The 20,062-nt window shown below is 36.9% G+C and overlaps 1 protein-coding gene and 1 non-coding gene across 6 annotated transcripts in view; one reads left to right on the forward strand and one right to left on the reverse strand.

The window, feature by feature from the left end:
- Positions 1-16,952, forward strand: part of Cep162 (centrosomal protein 162) — an 81,329-nt gene extending 64,377 nt beyond the window's left edge. For 4 of the 5 annotated variants that reach the window (XM_004860250.3, XM_021240688.2, XM_021240689.2 and 1 more), the window contains 5 exons: positions 2,490-3,136; positions 6,695-6,836; positions 8,927-9,025; positions 13,405-13,539; positions 14,556-16,952. In XM_004860250.3, coding sequence (XP_004860307.2) covers positions 2,490-3,136; positions 6,695-6,836; positions 8,927-9,025; positions 13,405-13,539; positions 14,556-14,753 — 1,221 coding nt within the window. In that variant the 3' untranslated portion in view covers positions 14,754-16,952. Of the gene's footprint in view, positions 1-2,489; positions 3,137-6,694; positions 6,850-8,926; positions 9,026-13,404; positions 13,540-14,555 lie in introns of those variants that run through there. The other variant, XR_002388004.2, reaches the window with a different exon arrangement.
- On the reverse strand, positions 7,006-7,112 carry LOC147824999 (U6 spliceosomal RNA). Its single transcript, XR_015441610.1, has one exon. It is a non-coding gene; the product is annotated as a U6 spliceosomal RNA (small nuclear RNA).
- Positions 16,953-20,062: the final 3,110 nt, after the last annotated feature.

Here is a 20,062-nt window from a genome sequence, read left to right on the forward strand (position 1 = left end):
GTGTGTCCAAAGAAGACTGCACAGTTGAGAGAGACAAGGGCTGCTCAGGTGCATGAGTGTCCAATTTCATGAATCCCTTCAGTGCTACTTGGCAAGCCTGTTGTGGATGTGGCTGAGCAATTCCTTTCAAGTTTTTAACCATTCACTCTGACTCTTTGTCAAGTTCATCTTCCCCTACCCTTACCCCATTCTCCTTTCAGCAGACCTTGCCCCCTTTATATATGAACTGTAGCGTAATGGGAAACACAGCACTCTAGAGTCAGACCCTCCGCCTAGGACCAGTTCTACCATGACTGAGCTAGTTACTGTACCTCTGACCCTTAGTTTTCTCACGTTTGCCAGGAATAATAACTGACTTCTTGCCAATTACCCACTTTTATTTCAAATTATTTTTCGAACAGTCTCTTCATTAACATGTCACTATATTACAATCATTAATAAAAGGGCTGGGGCTAGAGATATATGGTACCTCAATAATAGAGAACCTGCCTAACCTTCACGAGGCCACTCGGGTTCAAATCCCAGCACCACCATCAAAAAAAAGTATGTGTGTGTGTATTTGTTTGTTTGTTTGTTTGTTTTTTGGTACTGGGGATCAAACTCGGGACCTTGCGCTTGCAACGCAGGCAGCAGCACCACTGAGTTAAATCTCCAGCCCCCTGTGTATTTTTTATATTACTACAGTAATTTCCTGACTAGTCTACACATATCCATCATGCCCATCTTACAACTCTTGATACTAAAGCCAAAATTCATATCCCTCTGTCTTCTATACACGCATACATACCACTTGTTGATATCCTTTCAACAACTTCTTGCTGCTCTTAGGATAAATAAATGGCATTTATCCACAAATGACCAAGCATTTCCATCCTCTTCAATGTTTTTTTAATATCATATTTGTTTCTTTAAATCATACTGGCCTGCTTGTCTTATTTCCTGTAGCCACAGAAATGTGTATGCTTTGTTGCCTCTGACTGGTATCCTTTGAGCTCCCCTTTCGCACAACAAAAGTGTTCCTGTGATCCAGATTTCAGCCTAAACATTGCTCCAGTGAAACGCAAAGAAATTTTTAAACAATAAGCAGTGTTCCTGGGACCTCTTGGTAAATGAATTACCTTGGTATGCACCCACCACGCTCAGCCCCATGCACCCACCACAAGTGCAGACACTGGATTGCACTGCTAGTTGTCTCTGCCTTCTAGATTCTGGACTCTATGGTGGTAAAGTCCATTCTGCTCTCACTCATTGTTGTATTCTATCATTCAGCAAGGTGCCTGGCACAGAAAAGATACTCAGTGCTTTATTCCCTATATCATAAGGTATTGGGAGTATTGAATGTTGTATGAGGCCCTAGTACCATGCCTGGAATATAACAAACAGTAAATGATTACACTTATTATTCATATTCTACCAAGCAAAAAGTTCAGATATAAACTCCAACCCCCTTCCCCATTTTTATATCTAAATCTACTAACCTAACCTCACTTTTCCCCTTTTTACAATCCCCTATCCCATCATCCTACTCCTGTCCCTGCTCATTACATGTCACTTCCTCCCTTTGTTTCTAATTCTCAGAATACACCAGTCACTCTCACATGTTCTCTCCTTCTAAAATGTCTGTGCTTCTACTCATCCCTTCATCCCCAAATTAATACTTATCCCTCAAGATCAAACTTGAATGCACTGTCTCAGTGCTGTCTCCCACCTTTAGGCCTCCAGACTGTCAGGGCTGCCTCTCCACCTCTGCACTGTGTTCATAGGCCCATTGCCACAGGTATCATAGCACATTATAACTTGCTCTGTCACTCTCTTCACCAGACTGTAAACTATCTGAAAGTAAAAATTGAATCTCCTCTTATCTCTAGAACCTACCACAGTACAAATTTGTGGCTTAATAAACATCACTGATTGAATAAATAAAGACTATTGGTGCCTCTCCATAGAGTAAACTTTTTATTTAGTATACCAAGGCTCCAGTATACAGATTCTAAGCTGACTTAGTCCCTGTAAGATTAATAAATTGATGTTAGAAGGCTGAAAATGTGCTGTTTTTCAGGCTTCAATACCCACAGATAGTTTACCTATTTATTCTCAAAGAATATGTTTGACAATTTGCAAGGAAACGGCTGCATAATAGGTTGAAATTAACCTATTAATGTTAATAATTTGTTGGCAGTACATTAGTAAATTAATACTATTTAATAAGCCTTTATTTTTAAGGTTCAGAATAAATTTGGGGGTATACAAATTACATGTATATTTATGAAGCAACATTATGAAATTGTATGACATGTCAAGATTATATGATATTGTACCCTTCAAACAATAAGGCTTTTATACATTTGGCTCACAAAGAGAGCTGGATACATCAGAATATATAAGAAATACCTGAATAAAGGACTAGGTAAGACTGGAGAGAATGCAGGGCTTAAGTAACTAATGAAATGTTCAGCAAGGCTTTGATACTACATGAATTCTTTCTTTAGATTCAGTATGAACAAAGACTTGAGGAACAGGAGCAGCTACTTGCCTGCAAATTGAAGGAAACAACCCATAACCAGAGTAACAACTCCAGGGTTAAAACACTAGAAACAGAACTCAAGGACATTAAGGAAGCCCATCAAACCATTGTAAGAAACCTTGCAGCAGAAATAGATATTCTTAAACATCAGAATGCTGAATTAGAACTCAAGAAAAATGACAAAGATGATAAAGATTTCCAGTCTATAGAATTCCAGGTGGAACAGGCCCATGCCAAAGCTAAACTAGTAAGACTAAATGAAGAACTGGCTGCCAAAGGAAGAGAAATACAGGACCTTTCAAAAACTGTGGAGAGGCTTCAGAAGGAGAGAAGAATGATGCTGTCTCATCAGAATGCAAAGCGAAGAGAGGAAGTGAATGCCAAAAGGGTGAAGAAAGATGTTTTGCACCCAAATAAAGGAAATGCAAACTTCTCTGGAACCCTGGGTGGCAAGCTGTACCAACCACATACTTTTACTGATTCCCATATTTCAGAGGTTGTACAAGAAAACTACAGATTAAAAAATGAGCTAGAGGAATTAATTTTGGAGAGAAATAAACTAAAGATGGAATCTGAAGCAGCAGTGAACCAATTTGAAAACTCCATGAAAAGGTAAAGTGTTGAATTGTTTATAAATACTTGGAAACCTAAAACATTTTTTTTTAATCCTAAGACATTTTGTCTGGATAACCAGTTCGACCTTGAATCAAATTTATAACTAGATTTTTAAAAATTGTATTACTTTGCCGATCATTGATACATTTCAAAGTACCATTCTGAACCTGCCAGAGGCCCAGATTCTGATGAACAAAAATCTGTGTCACCTCTAGCCATGTCTTTGGGCTGACCAGTCTTGGTTTTCTGTATGTATCCAAGTGATGTTAATAATTAATAAGCAGGCCACTTGGGCCTTTCTTGTGAAAGAAATGTCATTTATGACTGCTGTAGGCAGACTGCTGTCAGAAAAGAGCTATTATTAAAATTAATTGACCATCTAAGAGGAAAAGATTTGTCTTTTGAAAAGTAACTTTCGAACTACCCTTATGATCCATGCATGACTTGAGGAACTTTACACATTTCTTTGTAGAATCTCCATCTGCTACCAACTGTCTCTTTTCTCTGTGCCTTCTGACATCCTCAGAACTTTCTTTCCCCTAATCAAACCAAGTTCCAGTCCTCTTACTGTCTTTCAGTGCCAGTTTCCCACAAGTAGCCTCTCCTGTTTCCACCCCACCTTGTCTTAAGCATGGCTCTTACTACTCTATTTACAACCTGTTCTCTCAATAATGACTATTCTCAGTCCAATGACATTTTCTGCATCCTCATTTTTCTTGACAGCGTTGACCACGAAGCCTTTCTTCAAAGGTTTCCCCCTTAACCTCCATAACTTAGCAGCTCTAAATTTTTTTTTCTGACTTGTAGTTCCATTGCCTTTCCTGCCCCCAAATCTTTCTACAAAAGCTCAGTTCTTGGCCTTCTGTTCTTTCTCTGTTGCTAAACTTATCTATTCTTATGGCTTCTATGAATCATGGCTTCTAGATTTATTTTTCAAGGCTTGCTCTCAGATGTCAAACCTACAACTACTGGTTTGGATTACTTAGAATCAAAAGTACCTCAAGTTTTCTCTTTTTTACCTATAAACTAGTTCCCCCTCCTGAGTTCTCCATCCTTGTCTATGTATATATTAATTCCAACTGCCAGGCCCAAATTTACTTCCTTTTTAACTAGGGTTCATGGTATATAGGGTCTTTCCTATAAATATTCATCATTTAGCTTTCTTCCTCATTGCTAGGGCATACTGCCTGATTTACTATAGTTTTCCCACCCTGATCACCCTTTGTTTGTACCTCCCCCAATCATCATGCTTAAAAATATTAATATTCTTTAAATATTTCCATATCCATGTCTCTGTGCCCTCCAGGACTCCCAACTTCCATAAATATCAAGACTAAATTTCTCTGCCTAGTATCTTAGATCACTATTCTAATAGTATTCTATGAGGTGTGATAGAAAAAGAGTGTTTTAAGATTTTTTTTTAATTCATTATGATAAAAGATACATTGTCTATCAGTCACCGTCAAAGCATTCCCTTTTCCTTCCATCCTTCTTGCCACTTTCTGAAGCAATTCTAGTGAGTTTTAAGTATCTTTAGTTATACTGTGTAAGATAAATGGTGATGACTTAGTAAAGAACACAAAAGGTCTGAGTTTAGGGGTTCTGGATGGGACCTCCTTGAGTAACTCCAAAGCAGAAGCAGAGTCCAGTTTATTGAGCTGGGTCTTTTATGGATAGGTTTGCGGGATGGGCTTAGGTGGGGTGATGTGAAGAGGAAGGAGAGCAAGAGACTGAGTGAGTGAAAATGGCTCAGAGTACATGTCTATAACAACAGCCACTGTAACCTAGCAGGGGGACAGCCATTGTTCCCAGGCTCAGGCAGGGGCTGTAGGCTAGGAACAGGCTGTAGTGTTTTTGGAGCTCAGGAACTTGGACAGCTGGGGGTTGGGCAGGTGAGGGTCAGACCTATAATGCTCCTGTGGCTGCTTTGATGTCCTGAATCTTTATACTCACTTTTAATGGTCATTTTGACTTTGGGGAAGAGCCAGAAGTTGAACAGTGCCAGATCTGGTGAATAAGGTGGATGAGAACAATGTTTTTACAAGCCTGCCTTTTCTTTGGATGGCACTTGGCAGCAGCATTCACCTTACTGTATTTTTTGACATGAAAGAGAACTTCCAGAACTGCTCCAGAAATTGGCAAGAATGATGGAATAAATGTGTTCAAAGGCGAGGGGGAGTATTTTGAGGGAGATTAATAGCAATGTGTCTCTCATGGTATCTTTTTTTTTTTTTTTTTAAACTTCATGGTATATTTTGATCACCTAACCTGCCACATTTCCTAATCCCTTTTGCTCATTTGTGTTTCAAGTCTTCCTCCTCCGCAAAATATTTCTTGGAGCGTCCCAGGAAATTGCCTGCTCCTGCCCCCAACTCCTACACAACTTATAATATGTACCAAGAAAATGTTAATCATGCACAGCCTTAAGAACAGGTGTTCAGTTATGTCTTTGCATCTCCACAGAAACCCAGTTTAACAAGTCCTTATTGATGGACTGTGAGCCATGGCAGAGATTGAGTCATCATGACAGCCATGCTGCTCCAAACTGAAACCTCATTTCTGCATTCCTGAAGCTAATTAGGGAGAATCACATTCTTTCCTAGAAATAATTTCAAATCTAGGTTTTTCGTATGAATTTCCCTGTGTATAATTTAAAATGTTCTTTTGTTGTCACTGTTTCTCAGATAGCTCTAAACCTGAAAACTAAACTTTCCCAGTCCCAGATTTAGGCTGTTTTTTATTATAGTTCAGTTCTATCATGTTTTTAAGTTTTTGTGCTTTCTCTAGAACTCTAACCATACTGTTTCCATAGAGAAATACTCATATAGTGAAATAAGCATATGATAAACTTGTCTATAATTTGTAAATTGTTATATTAGTATGTATCGACAGTGATTCATAACTTTTCCATTTATTAAACTGCCTTCAAATGAATAAATTTTTGTCAGACAAATGAATAGTCTCACATTTATAGTCCAGATGAAATCAGATTCCCTTATATCCTGAGAATTACCATAAAGATCATCTTATTCTCACAACATACAACTAGGCCTAGAGTCATATTTGTGCACCAAAAATTGGTAAATGCTGCCTAGACATAAAGCATTGAAGATTCCAAAATGAATACCTGTGATTCTACAAATAAGAATCTGAGCAAGAAACCTGAATTTATCTTAAAATATCAAGCACTTTCCTTTAAATTCAAGCAGATATTTTGAAGCTTTGGATTTCCTTACAGAATATAGGCTCAGACTTTTTGAAATCTAACTCTGCTTGACTTGAACCCCGGCTCTACAATAGACTGACTGATCTGGGTCCCTAGATATTTCACTTTTTCTAAACTACAATTTTCCCTTATAAAATGTAGTAAGTAATAATGAGTTCATGAAGTGTTGTAAGAAAACCATAGATAATAATGTGTAAAGGCCCTAGCATGATAACAGTTAATAGATACCCTCTCTCCCTTTGTTTCTTCTTACACTAGTTTTGTGCTAACTCTGAGTTAAAGGTTGAAAAGTCACTATTGTGTGTGAATTTCATTCATTTGTTCTATAGGGTCAAGGAAGACACTGCAGCACATATTGCATCCCTCAAAGCATCCCATCAGAGGGAAGTAGAGAAACTCCTTTGCCAAAATGCAGTTGAAAATTCTTCTTCCAAAGTAGCTGAACTGAATCGTAAAGTAGCAACTCAAGAGGTGGATCACAAATGTATCTTGATCTTTCTTTGGTTCTAATATTTGTTTTCTGACTGTTAACAGAACATTAATTTGGATTTTTTTTTTTTTTTTTTTGGTATGGGGATCAAACTCGGGACCTTACACTTGTGAGGCTGGTGCTGGAACCACTGAGCTAAATCCCCGGCCCAAAAATATGGAATGCTTCACGAATTTGCATGTCGTCCTTTCACAGGGGCCATGCTAATCTTCACTGTATGGTTCCAATTTTAGTATATGTGCTGCCAAAGCAAGCACAATTTGGAAATATTTTAACTTCATTTTTTAGGTTGATGGTAGAAATAGGAAATTATTATTAGCTTGTGTTTTTTATAGAAAACGATGTCATTGCCATATATTTAATGTTTCTACTTTAAAATTATGCTTTAAATGAGTAGTTTTAGTTGAGTCCCTACCCTTCTCAAATCTACTAAATACTTTATAACAGATGGTTGAGGTACATGTCTAATGTAATTGTGACTTTAGTCCTTGAATACTGAACCACTTCCCTCCCCACAAAGTCCCAAATGACAGGTGATTTACTCTCAGGCATTCTTTCTGCCCGCTACTTTTTATTTATTAAACAAATGATGATTCAGGTCTATAGACAATCAGGTTTGGGAACTAAAATAATGAACAGAGATATGCATAGCACTAGCCCTTATGAAACATAGTCTTCTAAGAATTATGACAAAGACTGCTGACAAGTTACCAGCATTTTCTTGAATAAATGTGTCTTCCTTTTTGGATAATAGTTGTATCTACGTAGAATATCCAAAAATATTCACTGTGTAGTCTGTCTTCTCTGATGTTAGTAGGTTTTAAAAAAGAGCATTACAGGGAAGGGTATTTAGCTCAGTGGCACCGCACCTGCCTCGCCAAGTGCAAGGTCCTGAGTTTGATTCCTGGCACACACACCCCCCAAAAAAAAGCATTACAATAGAACTTTTGTCTGCAACTTACTCAGAAATGAGATATATCCAAGAAAAGAAAATGAGTTAAGATGTTAGCAGTTGGGGAATCAAGTGGAAGAATGTGTGAATGTTATTTTTTCTCTTCATCCTTTCTGTAGGTTTTAATCTTACTAAAATGAGCCTTACAGAAAAACTTCAAGAAATAATTGTCTTACCATGATGTATCCCACCTATAATTACTTCATACCATATTAATTAAAAAACAAATCCCTCAATTGAAGAAGCTTAAATATGGACTTGCTATTAAATACTAAGACATTATAAATTTTCTTAGGTATGGGCTGGGGATTTAGCTTAGTGGTTCTACTGCCTCCCCTTCAAGTGCAAGGACCTGAGTTTGATCCCCAGTACCAAAAAAAAATTTTTTTTCTTAGGCATAAAATTGTAACTGTGATTATTATAAGGAGGTGCCTGTTGTAGTATTTAGGAGGTAAAATGTATTGAAGTTGCAATTTAATTTCATGTGGCTCAGAAACAGAACGATTCTTTTAATTTAGTGAGAAGTATTTAAAGTGCCTTTCAAAAGTAGTAATCCATACAGCCATGCATATAACTTTTCTAGCTCTTTTCCCCTTAGGAGGTATCAGAGGGTAGGTGTAAGCCTTGTATCATGTGATTCTGTAGTATGAAACAATCTGGGAGAAACGGGAACAGTAATGTCATAATACCACAGTACCATAAATAAGTCATTTCCCAGAGTTATAAATGTAATAGTGTGAAATTATGAGATAAATGGAAGAATAGTCTGATTGTTAAGAGGAGTACTGTATCAGAGATAATATGCATTTTTCAGTTTCTTATTGGAAATATCTTCATATATTTGTTTCTTTGTCTACAAACATGTCTAAAAACAACTGACATTTCACAAATTTTAGAAGGCTTATTATATTTAGTTAATGGCTCTTAAATAAAAACTATCATCCTACCTGATCACAAAGTATAAAGACAGTATTGTCCACTTTCCTCCAAATGCTTAGAATTTATAGAGATGTATGTTCAAAGATTTTTTTTTTCCAATCACAAGTTGGCTTTCTTAGATGTTTCAGATAGTGTTCAAGGGAGAACCTTATTAACACAGTATTTCTGATAATTTTCTAGATCCTTATAAAACATTTCCAAAGTCAAGTTAATGAGCTACAGGGTAAGCAAGAGTCTCTTGCAGTTTCTCAAGTTCGAGAAGAAATCCTACAAAAAGAGGTAAGAAGTACAAATCTTTCTTAGGCATTTCAATCATATATTTATATATAAAATGTTTAACTTAAATACACATAGGCATAACCTGAAAGTATCTATTACACATCAAGAAAATATTAGTAACTTATTGATGTAAAGTTCTCCCTAAATGAAGTTCAGCTATTATCATTAAATTGTATTTGCTCTTGAGGTTTTGTGTGCAGTATAGAAATGGGTTGAGAGGGCCAGGGCTTTAGCTCAGCAGTGCCCCTGCTTGCCTCACAAGCACAGAGTCTTGAGTTTGATCCCCGGTACCAAAATAAAAAAGAAATGGGTTGAGATATATTTGGTCCTTTGATTTTTTTTTTTAAGAAGTAAAATTGGATACTCAGAGCCATGTCTGTGCTAAGAGGAAAAACAGTTTTTTTCCTCACCCTCGTGAGTTGTCAGAATGGACCCTACAACAAAAGACAGATTAAGAAAAGGAAAACAAGTTTATGAACATATATGGCACATAATGCAGGAGAAACCTCACTGCTAAATAAATCAGAACAGTGACAGAGAGCTCTCTAAGGCAGTAGCTTTGGTGATTGGGGTTAGAAGTTACAAAGTGGCCCATCCAAGTTAGATCTATACAGTGATTTAAGTAGAGGTGTTTTTGTGGGAAGGGAAAAAAAAAGATTAATGGTTAGAACAATCCATAACCGGTTTTTGAATCGGGGAAAGCAGTCAGTCAAGAAGACCTATAGATGTTGGTCTCGAGCACCTTTTGCAGGTTGAATACCTCGTGTTCAGAATAACCCTCACTGGAGCAGACACAATTTTTATAGAAGTGAGTTGTTTTGATGATTCTTTTGCAGTTTATATAAAGTCATTTGGCTTGTTAGGGCTTGAGGAAAAGGGAAGTGTTAATTTTAAACGATTCCAAACCAGAAGGGTAAAAGTTGGTAATACTAGTTTGATAAATTACAATTCATTATTGTAGGAAAACAGAATTTAGGATCCAGGCCAGAAGGCAGGTAAAAAACAAAACCTCAGGGCTGGGGATTTAGCTCAGTGGTTCCGGCACCTGCCTGGGAAGAACAAGGTGCCGAGTTTGATCCCTAGTACCAAAAAAAAAAAAAAACCCTCAAAGATGATGAGAAGGGTTAAAATCTGACATCCACAAGGGTGTTATAATTTTCTACTGAGGAAATTTTTTTTTTCTCTCTACGTCACTCCCATTTATGTCAAAAAAAAAGTCATATAACCAAGTTGTTTCCAAAAATTGGTCTGGTCTTAGGAAACTTGCCTTAATTATCCACATGAATACAACAAGAATAGTGATTGACTACATAGGCTCCTTTTTAATCTGCTTGGCTAAAACTTTCAAGAAACAATCTCAGATTGTTCCCTTAAAAGGCTCTCTAGGGCCGGAGATTTAGCTCAGTGGCACTGCACCTGCCTCGTAAGCGCAAGATCCTGAGTTCGATCCCCGGTACCAAAAAAAAAAGGCTCTCTAGTCTAGGGAGACAAACCATCAGATTTTGCTTACAATACCAGGTGTGAACTCCCTGAGCCCATGTCAGATTTATTTCCTGGTTGCTGGCTTTTACCCAGCATAAGTACAAGTAACCTGTATGCTTTGATCCTGACCTTCTTGCTGAGTGATTTTTATAAATCCTTCAGGGAAAGGGAAGTTAAATTGGGCAGCTGAGCATTAATCAGATTTTTCTGGGGAACCTGGAAAAGTTTTAGAATTAAAGGAATTTGTTGAAGGGGTCAGACCAGATCTTGAAGTAGGCTCAATTCAGGGATCCAGAGATCCAGAAGATCTTCACAGAATCAGAGTGAGGGAATTTGGAAGCAAACAGGATTATTAAGGGGGTAAAGAAAAATTTATAGCAGGTGTATATTTTAATTTTGATCTTAAATCAAACTTGTAATTGGGGGGTTGTTAATCTTACTAAGGGAATCTGTAAGATGAGCTTTGACACTCCTTAATGTTCTCCTTTAATTTTTATCTTCTCTTAGTAACAGGACATTTATTTAGAATAAGAGCTCCCCAAAAGTAATCATTTCAGATTTAAAGTCCCAAGTTTTTTAAAAAGTATATTCATTTTAATGTGACTCTAGACAAGTAAACTACATACTGGTTTTAAGCCATAAAAAGCCTTAATCATGGATGTGACATGACAGACTTCCTCAGAAAACCTGCAGAAGATGCAGTCTCAAAATGTAAAGTTTCTCCCCAAAAATAGCTAAGAAAGCAGAGTGTTTCTGTACGAACAGTAAGAACAGTGTTTCATGTCTCCCACAGAATGTGCAATGGTCCAGTCACAAACCTAATCTGTAATGACACCGAGCAGGCACTACTGGGAGGGGACTTTGCCAGCCCTAACCAAGCAACAAAGGTTTAGAAGCCAAAGGCCCCCTTTGACTTCCCTGAGATCTAACACAAAAAGGGAATGCTGCTTGTCACTTGAACCTTAGGTCCTTTCAAAAAAAGTGTGCAGAAATTGAAATCGTATTTAATTTGAATATTCTGTGTATACATATGGCACCATCGTCTTGATTTAGTAACTGTGATTTAGTTGTGTTCTAAATAATTCTTTAAAAATCATCATCTTAACAACAGGTTTTCATGCCCAGCTCCACAACATGTTCTATAAGGTACCTCTCTGAATTTTCTCAAACCATCCGAAACAAAGTCTTTATTTGGTGGCTATTGATAAAATTGAGGATGTTCCACATTTAAAATACTTAAGTTGTCTCTGATTTAATTGCTTTTCATTTCACTTTTCCCCCCAACTAATTTAGGTAAGATGTGATTTTTTTTTTTAGAAGAATTATTGTTACTAAGTAATGTTCCCATGTAAAACATGATTAAATTTATTAATTTAATCAACTTGCATTTTCTTGTGTTTTAGTGCCTTTTGATGTTAACAGCAAAATCTGATTGATGAAATTTCTTTTAGAATCATTATATGGTATGAAGAAAATGCAATTAATTGTTGTATTAAGCCTTAAAAAAAAGTCCTGCAAGGGCTGGGGATTTAGCTCAGTGGTTCTGCCGCCTGCTGTGCAAGTGCAAGGTCCTGAGTTCAATCCCCAGTACCAAAAAAAAAAAAAATTCCTGCAATTCCCCTCCATTTTACTCCAAGGTGCTTAATCACCATTTTCTTTGTGGACTATGCTGTGAAAATGGAGGTTCTACACTAGACTGTTACCTTCATGAGAACAAGGACTGTCTTATCTCTGCATACACAGGTCCTGAGGCACCAACCAACACAGAAAGAGCTCAGTACTTTGTTATCTCTCCTTTATATTCATAATCTTTATTTGTGGAATAAGTTACTAAAAATTATGAAGTGATAAGGGCCATAAGAGTTACAAATAAAATTATGGAGTGTTGATAAAAGAAATATATATTCATTGAACTCTTTCTGTGCATCAGTCACTATTGTTAGGTGCTTTAACACATTCATGACAGGGCAGTAATTCATATGTCTCACTGCTGAGCAGCTTGAACCACTGATGGTCCATGCATGACTGTCCATCAGACAGCTTGTACCACTGGTGGTACAAGAAGATCTAATCACTTTAATCAATCTTTTTACTAAAAATAGAAATTGTCACATTTATTTCAAAAAAAGATTTTTGTAATGTGCTTTCTGTATCCTTTTAAATTCTGTAAAATCTGTGGTAATGTCCTCTAAATCTTGATATTGTAATTTTAAGAAAATGTATAATTGATATTGTGTAATAGGAAGAAAAGGTCTAAAGGAGTAGGGGAAGTGGGAGGGGTAGGGGAAAGGAAAGAAGGGAAAAGAAAAAATATGAGAAAAGGAAAAAAATGGAAACAAAATCTTTGTACGTAGGGAAGGGGGTGAAGGGAGGGCAGGGGAATGGTGAAAACATAAGAACCAAGATACGTCATGTAAAGGTACAAGATCTCAATGATGAATGTAACTGTATTTTATATCTAAAATGTACCAATAAACTTAATGGAAAAAAAATCGCCCAATGGAACAGTTACGCGTGTACCACCGGTGGTTCAAGCCAGCAGGAACATGTATTCTTTTTAAATCCTTAAAGTAATTACCTTATTACAACTACCTCCTATCCAAGCTGATCCTATCAAAGAAAGATCCCAACTTCATGTTGAGCCTCATACCAGATAGGTTATGTGGGAGGGAGAAGTTGTGGTCCATCTGGAGCTTCTGAGAATGTGAGGTGAATTTTGGAAAGAGAACAAACCTTTACTACCTGTCCATGGGGAATGGAAACTATTAATGACTCAGAGAATCCAAGATACTGCTTATCTAGAGAAATTTTATAGAAATACTTATTTTTAACATTGCCTATTTAAAAAGAACTATCTCCTTGTGATCTTAGTTTTTCACTTCATACTTCAATTTTAGATTACAAAACTATTAGAAGAATTGAGAGAAGCCAAAGAAAACCATACACCAGAAATGAAACATTTCATGGGCTTAGAAAAGAAAATCAAACAGATGGAAATAAGACATAAGCAGAGAGAACAGGAACTTCAGCAGGTAAAGTAGATCACATGTGCATGTTTTATAGTTCTTCACTTTAAGTACCATTAATTTTCTGTAGTTTTGACCTACTTACCAAGTTTCTTCCTAAAGTGTTTCCAGTGTATTTAAATCTTGTTAAAAATAATAATAGCATTTAAGAGGAGATAAGACTTTTAATTCTCAAGTACTTGCAAATGAATTTGTTTTATACTTGGAGGGAGAAAAAACTTGCATCATATTCTTATTGGTAGGTGCCTAAGTTTTACATCTTACCTTGGGTGCAGGGCTTTAAGAACAGTGTTCTGTATTGCAAGTCATTTCAACAAATGTGTATAAGAAAATTTAATATTGAAATATGATTATGAAAATATTATATACTTAGCACTAGTAATATGTTTACTATGATTACAAACATTATCTGCTATTTTAAACTTCTACTAATAAGGACATGATGTGTACGTGTGTTGTTGCTGATATTTAGCTTTGCTTTAACAGTGTATTAGTCTGTTCAAGCTGCCATAACAAAATATCATAGACTAGTTGGTTAGAACAACCAAAACTTATTTTTCATACTTCTGGAGACCAAAAAAATAGTCAAATTGGTTCCTGGTAAGGGCTGCCTTCCTGGTTTGCATATGGCAGTCTTCTCTGTATTATTACATCGCACACCAAGGATGAGGAGAAAAGATGAAGTTCTCTAACATCTCTTCACAGGAGGACACTAATCCTGTCAGATCAGGACTCCATCCTTATGATCTTATTTAACCTTATTTCCTTACTCTACATCAGTGGTTAGGGCTTCAATGTATGAATTTTCAGAGGTCATAGATATTCAGTCCATAACTGGATTTAATACCTTTTCAAGACAGAAAATACTATATACAGGCAGAACTTTATGGTTGACCTGAGTTCTGCAGAGAAACCCAGGTGTGCTTTCTCAGCTTTGTCCCACCTCAGCCCTTTGAGACTGTTAAATATTCTTCACTCCCACTATCAACTATAACAGCAATGTGTAATTTTTGTATTTGCAGATAATACAGCAGACATACCAAGTAGTAGAAACTGAGCAAAACAAAGAAATTGAGAAATGGAAAAGACTTGCACAGTTAAAGAATCATGAGCTGGACAAGTTCCGCACAGAATTAGACTCAATATTAGATGTTCTTCGGGAGCTGCACCGGCAGGGGGTAGTAGTGCCAGTTGCTTTTGCAGGTGAAGTGAAATTTTAGTAGAAACTCAGACTTCAGATGACCTTGTTGGAAGCCCTAAAGATGGATAAAGTTGTACCACTTTCAGGACAGATTTTGAAAAATGAGTTCCAGTATGTTGCCAGAAGGAAACAACGCAAACACCACCATTTCAGAATAAATTACCCTTAACCAACAACGAAATAAAAAAGCGTCATGATGTGTTTTACTGAAGATCATTAACTAGTCACATTTTAATTGATTTATGGACAGGTTCCTATTGTCAGATGATTATAACCTTGTAAGATTTATTATAAAAGGTCTCACCTATATGCTGGAAATGGGAGGAAAATTGTACAAACTCTACCACATTATTTTGACCAAACGTGTATTCTTAATTTTCTTTGAGACAGGAAAGCAGCTTCTCTTTCTTGTGAAACTGGATAGAGGAATGTGAGCCCAGTGGTGTAGACAACCTCATCAACGCAGCTGAGTTATAGAGCTTTCTCAGTAATTTAGATGAAAATTCTCAACTTCCATGCCGGTACATGATTAATTCTCCTGTGTTCTAGTTTTCCATCCCTTCCTCTAGGTGACTCTTTTTTGTACTTGATATAAAGTGAAAATTATTAGGGAAATTTGACATGGCCACTGTTTTAATCTTTTAGGCTATGGTACATAAATGTTAGCCCTAATTTTTTTTGTAACTTTAAAATTAAAAGCAATACAGTGACAAAACTTTTCTATTGAAAAAAAATCCATTAGAAAAAAATACAAATATGCATGAGTAACTGCTTTATTTTACAATTCCCATTTCTAAAAGCAGATAGGAACTGTGTGAGATAGCCAGTTTGTTTTCAGATGTTCTAGCCCAGGACCATCTAATAGAAATATAATGAGACCCACATCTGATTTTTTTAATTTATAGTAGCTCCATATAAAAGATAAAAATGAAAAAGTACAAAGCTCAATTTTATATTTTTTCTTAAGTCTTCAGAATATAGTTTACATTTAGAGCACATCTCAATTTGGATTAGCCACATTCCAAGTGCTCAGTGACTATCAGTAAGTGCAATTCTAGGGTAATAATTACAAAATAAAAGTACTCTATAAAAGAGAGGAAAATTAAGTCTTAGTGGAATTGTGGGCAACGGATGTGAGGAAATGTAAGGAATGTAATTATTGTCTTAACGTCCAGCATTTTTAATGTACCTTTTCTAAGAGGATAGTACAAGGATTGTAGTTTGCTATTTTGTAATATGAAAGCATTTTAATTTATAATATAACTTATTTGGATTATTTGTATGTGCTTTTGTGTATCTTTTTATTTACAAGCCTATGAATTCAGCTGCACCCATCACTTCCTTTGTCCTTTTGACTCACTATACATGTACTCATCCCAAGCACAAATATAGCTGGTTCTGAAACACAACAAAATGCAAACATCAAATATTTATATACAAGGTACATTAGACTTTGATGAGGATTCTGTACTCCAACTATAGTATTATGTTTTGGAATAAGCTATGCACGTGTTCTGTTAACAGATTAAAGATTCATAAGTACCATCAAAGATATGGTTACAACTAAAAACCTCAAGAACTGTATTTCATTCCTTAATGATTGACCTTGGGACCAGATGAGAACACAGAAGATGGATATATTTAGGCTATTTTGAATAGAAAGGCATTCATGAAGATTTAAGCTCCAGAGATGATAATTCTTTTCCACTATGACGGTTTTCCACTGTGATGGTTAATTTTAGATGTTGGTTAATTTTAGGTGGTTTTTAAGCCATATCTATAGCTAGGGTATATCTGTAAGGTTCTTTCCAGAAGAGATTGGCATTTGAATCAGTGGTCTGAGTAAGAAAATCCACCCTCACCCAGTGAAGGAGAATACTACTCAAATGGTTGAAGAAGGCCTGGATAGAACAAAATGGCAGAGAAGAAAAGCAAGTTCAGTCTTCTGGAGCTGGGATAGCCCTCTCCTTCTCTTGGATATCAGAGTTCAGGTTCTTGGGCCTTCAGTCTCCAGGACTCGTATCAGCAGCCCCTCAGATTCTCACACCTTGGCCTTGGATTGAGAGTTTCACCATAAGCTCCCTTGGCTGTCAAGACTTCCTCAGGACTGAGCTATGCCACTGGCCTACCTAGTTCACCAGATTGTGGACAGCATATCATGAAATCTACCCTCCATAATAGTGTAATGTACATTAAATGTCCTCCTTTCTTTATCTTGTATTGGTTGTTTTTCTTGAGAACCTAACACAGGTTTTGGTACCAGAAGTGGTTTTAGTGGAACAGAATTGGGGGTCGGGGGGAGATTGGTACCAGAGAGCGAACTCAGGACTTTGCACTTGCCAGGCAGGCACTGTGCCACTGAGCTAAATTCCCAGGCCTGGAACAGAATTTTTATGAGTTTCTTCATTTGGTCTTGGGGTTTCACGAATTTGCTTTATAAACTGATTAGACTTAAAAAAACTAAAGACTATTTTCAACAATAGCAAGAATCCTGAACTGTATAGAGATACAAAGTATTTGATCAGATACTCCTGATCATCTGTTTTAAAAGGCAGCTAACATAGTGACTGAATATGTGGAATATAATGACAGTTGGTACTACTGTCACCAGAGATAAAAGAATGAGCTTGGGAATTTGAATTCCCAATTCAAGCACTTCATAGAAACCTATGAACTTGTAGGTGTGCCCAGCTGAAGAATCTTATTCCTATAGCCACAGGGCTAAAATCATCAAATCAAATACAAGTCCTCATCATGGAAGTGGAGATATCCTGTAATCCTGTTTTAGCCTCAATAAAGGGTCTCAAAATCTTAGGGAAATTGGAATGTTACCATATATAGTATTTGTCATTTAAAAGCCTCAACTCACATGACGAGACATAACTTTCACTGGTAATATTACTTAGAGAAAAATTGATTTCTGAGGGAAGCCAGCATTCCGAAAGAGCTCTATAGTGTAGACTTTATAGTAGGTACCACAACCATTCCATTGCAAAACTTAAATGCAATGGATTCCAGAGCTGTCAGCAGACAGGTCCAAGAAGCCCCTCCCCCAAAGAGGAGACGGGGACCTCAACTTGCCCCTGGCTAGGTTTTTGACTCACTGTCACAGGACAGCACTTCAGGATAAGTTATGAAAGGTATAGACACATTTATTAAGCAGAATCAGTAAGCACATAGACCTGAGATGAGGGTGGGCCTTTTGCAGGCATTCAAAATGTAAGGTGCCCTATGATCTGAGGTTAGGGATATTTATGTAGCCTGGGAATCTGAAGACTTTGCTGGGACAAAATACCCAACACCCACAAATTGAAGGAAGAGATATTTATTTTGGCTCACATTTCAGTCCATAGTCAACTGGCTCCAAGGTAGGACAGCATGGCAGAGGGGCATGGTGAAGATGAAGCTGCTCACTTCAGCACAGCTGGGAAGCAGAGGGAAGGAAGCATTCAGGGAGGGACACCTTACAGGTCACACTCTCAGTGACCCGCCTCTTCTCTCCAAATAACAGCTATAGCACCATGATAATCCAGTCCCCTTCCAATACTCCACCTCTGAACACAGGTTTTGGGAGAGACGTCTAGAAACAAACCATAACACTGATGATCTGAAATATTCATGTCTTATTTATCATTTACAGTACCTAGCATCAGTTTCCTTAAGGTCAAGTTGCTCATCTGTGGGCTAAAGCAAAAATTGGCTTTATCAACTAGGTTAAAATGCAAGCTGTATTTATTTGTTTGAAATTTGGAGAAATGGTATCCAATTAGTACTGTTTGAGAGTGGAAATCTTTGAAATTTACTGATTTGTAGTACTGGAAGAAAAACTCGCTAAATTTTTGGACTTATTGTACCTTCACGCTTAGAAATCTAGGAGTGAGGAGCTGGAAAGAAAAATGGGCCTGGGTGAAAAAGGCATTGTAACCTTGGGTAAATTTGAGTGTGTTTTTGTAACCAAGAAATTAAAATGGATCTTTTTAAATTAGGACTATTTTTTAGAGAGGTGCTGCTCCTCCAGCTTCCTCATGCTAAGAGTATAAACTGCCATCCCCAGCCCTGATGAGGACTCAACACTTGAGGAACAGCCATCTCCTGCTGTTGGATAGCAGAACTCCAGGTTTTTGGGGCTTTCAGACTCTAGGACTTGCATCACCAGCCTCCCAGGTTCTTAGGCACTTGGACTGAGCTATACCACTACCTTCCCTTGTCCTCCAGCTTGCAAACAGAGTACAATGGGACTTCTCAGCCTTCATAATCATATGACCCAATTCCAGCAATAGTTCCCCTCTCATACATCTATATATATATTATTGGCTCGGTTTCTTTAAGCCCTGACTGACACAACCTCCAGTTCCATTCTCCTCCCCAAGTCATGAGACCCCTGCATCCACAGTGCTTCCCTTCAGGAACCTTAGTAGGATTAAATAGGTTGCTACGTTTTTTCCTCGTGCGATGCATTGACATATTTCAATTATAGACCAAGTTAAACTATTCATAAAATGCCTCAGTATTTTTATGCAAAAAATGCTCCGATTCTAAAAATCAAGAAACCAAATTTGTTAAATTAAAAATAAATTAAACTTTAACTCTGTTCAAGATTAATTTTCATGATGATAGCCACTGTAGTACAAATTTGAATTAGTATACTTTTTGGTGAAAAAAATATATATATATGTATAAAATCTTGGATATCAATTGAGATTGTCCTCCTTTTGAATGGAAATGTACAAACTATCACAGTAACACCAAAAACAATCAGGGCTCCTATCATCAGCTATGAGGGGTTTGCCATTTTCTAGAATATGAACATTTCCAAAGATTCTTTATTTAAATTTACATGAGAAAGCTATTGGAGTTAGATTTTACCAGAGCTGGGTCAGTAATATTGTCTATGTCGACATCAAAATTATTCAGATCGTGCTCAGTTTTAAAGCCATTTCAGCTGGACAAATAATCAAAATTTCTGTTGTGATTCTTGGGTTTAAAGGCATTTTCATGGAAGAATTTGACAAATCTTTGTTGTTATCAATCATAAAGAAGCACTTGTTTTTATTGAAGCATATTAGTAACAGAATAATGAGATTTATTTTGGTGTATTGGTATGGGCAATAGCATTTTCATTACTTTCCATTTCTGTTACCCCCTCTCCATTTGGTTTGCTGCTTTTGTGCAGAGACACTTATGATTAAATCTGCTTGTGAATCCATAGCATTTGTAGCTAGTAACTACTTATAAAATCCCCAAAATGCAGATTTTATTACTGGGGTCCTATTCCATGTTACAGAACCCTACATGTCTTTCTATGCCAAACAAGTGAAAAAAAAAAAA

The sequence above is a fragment of the Heterocephalus glaber genome, unplaced genomic scaffold (assembly GCF_053883595.1).
Source record: "Heterocephalus glaber isolate CG9 unplaced genomic scaffold, H.glaber_assembly_v1.0 deba00001523, whole genome shotgun sequence".
In the NCBI taxonomy this organism is placed as follows: Eukaryota; Metazoa; Chordata; class Mammalia; order Rodentia; family Bathyergidae; genus Heterocephalus; species Heterocephalus glaber.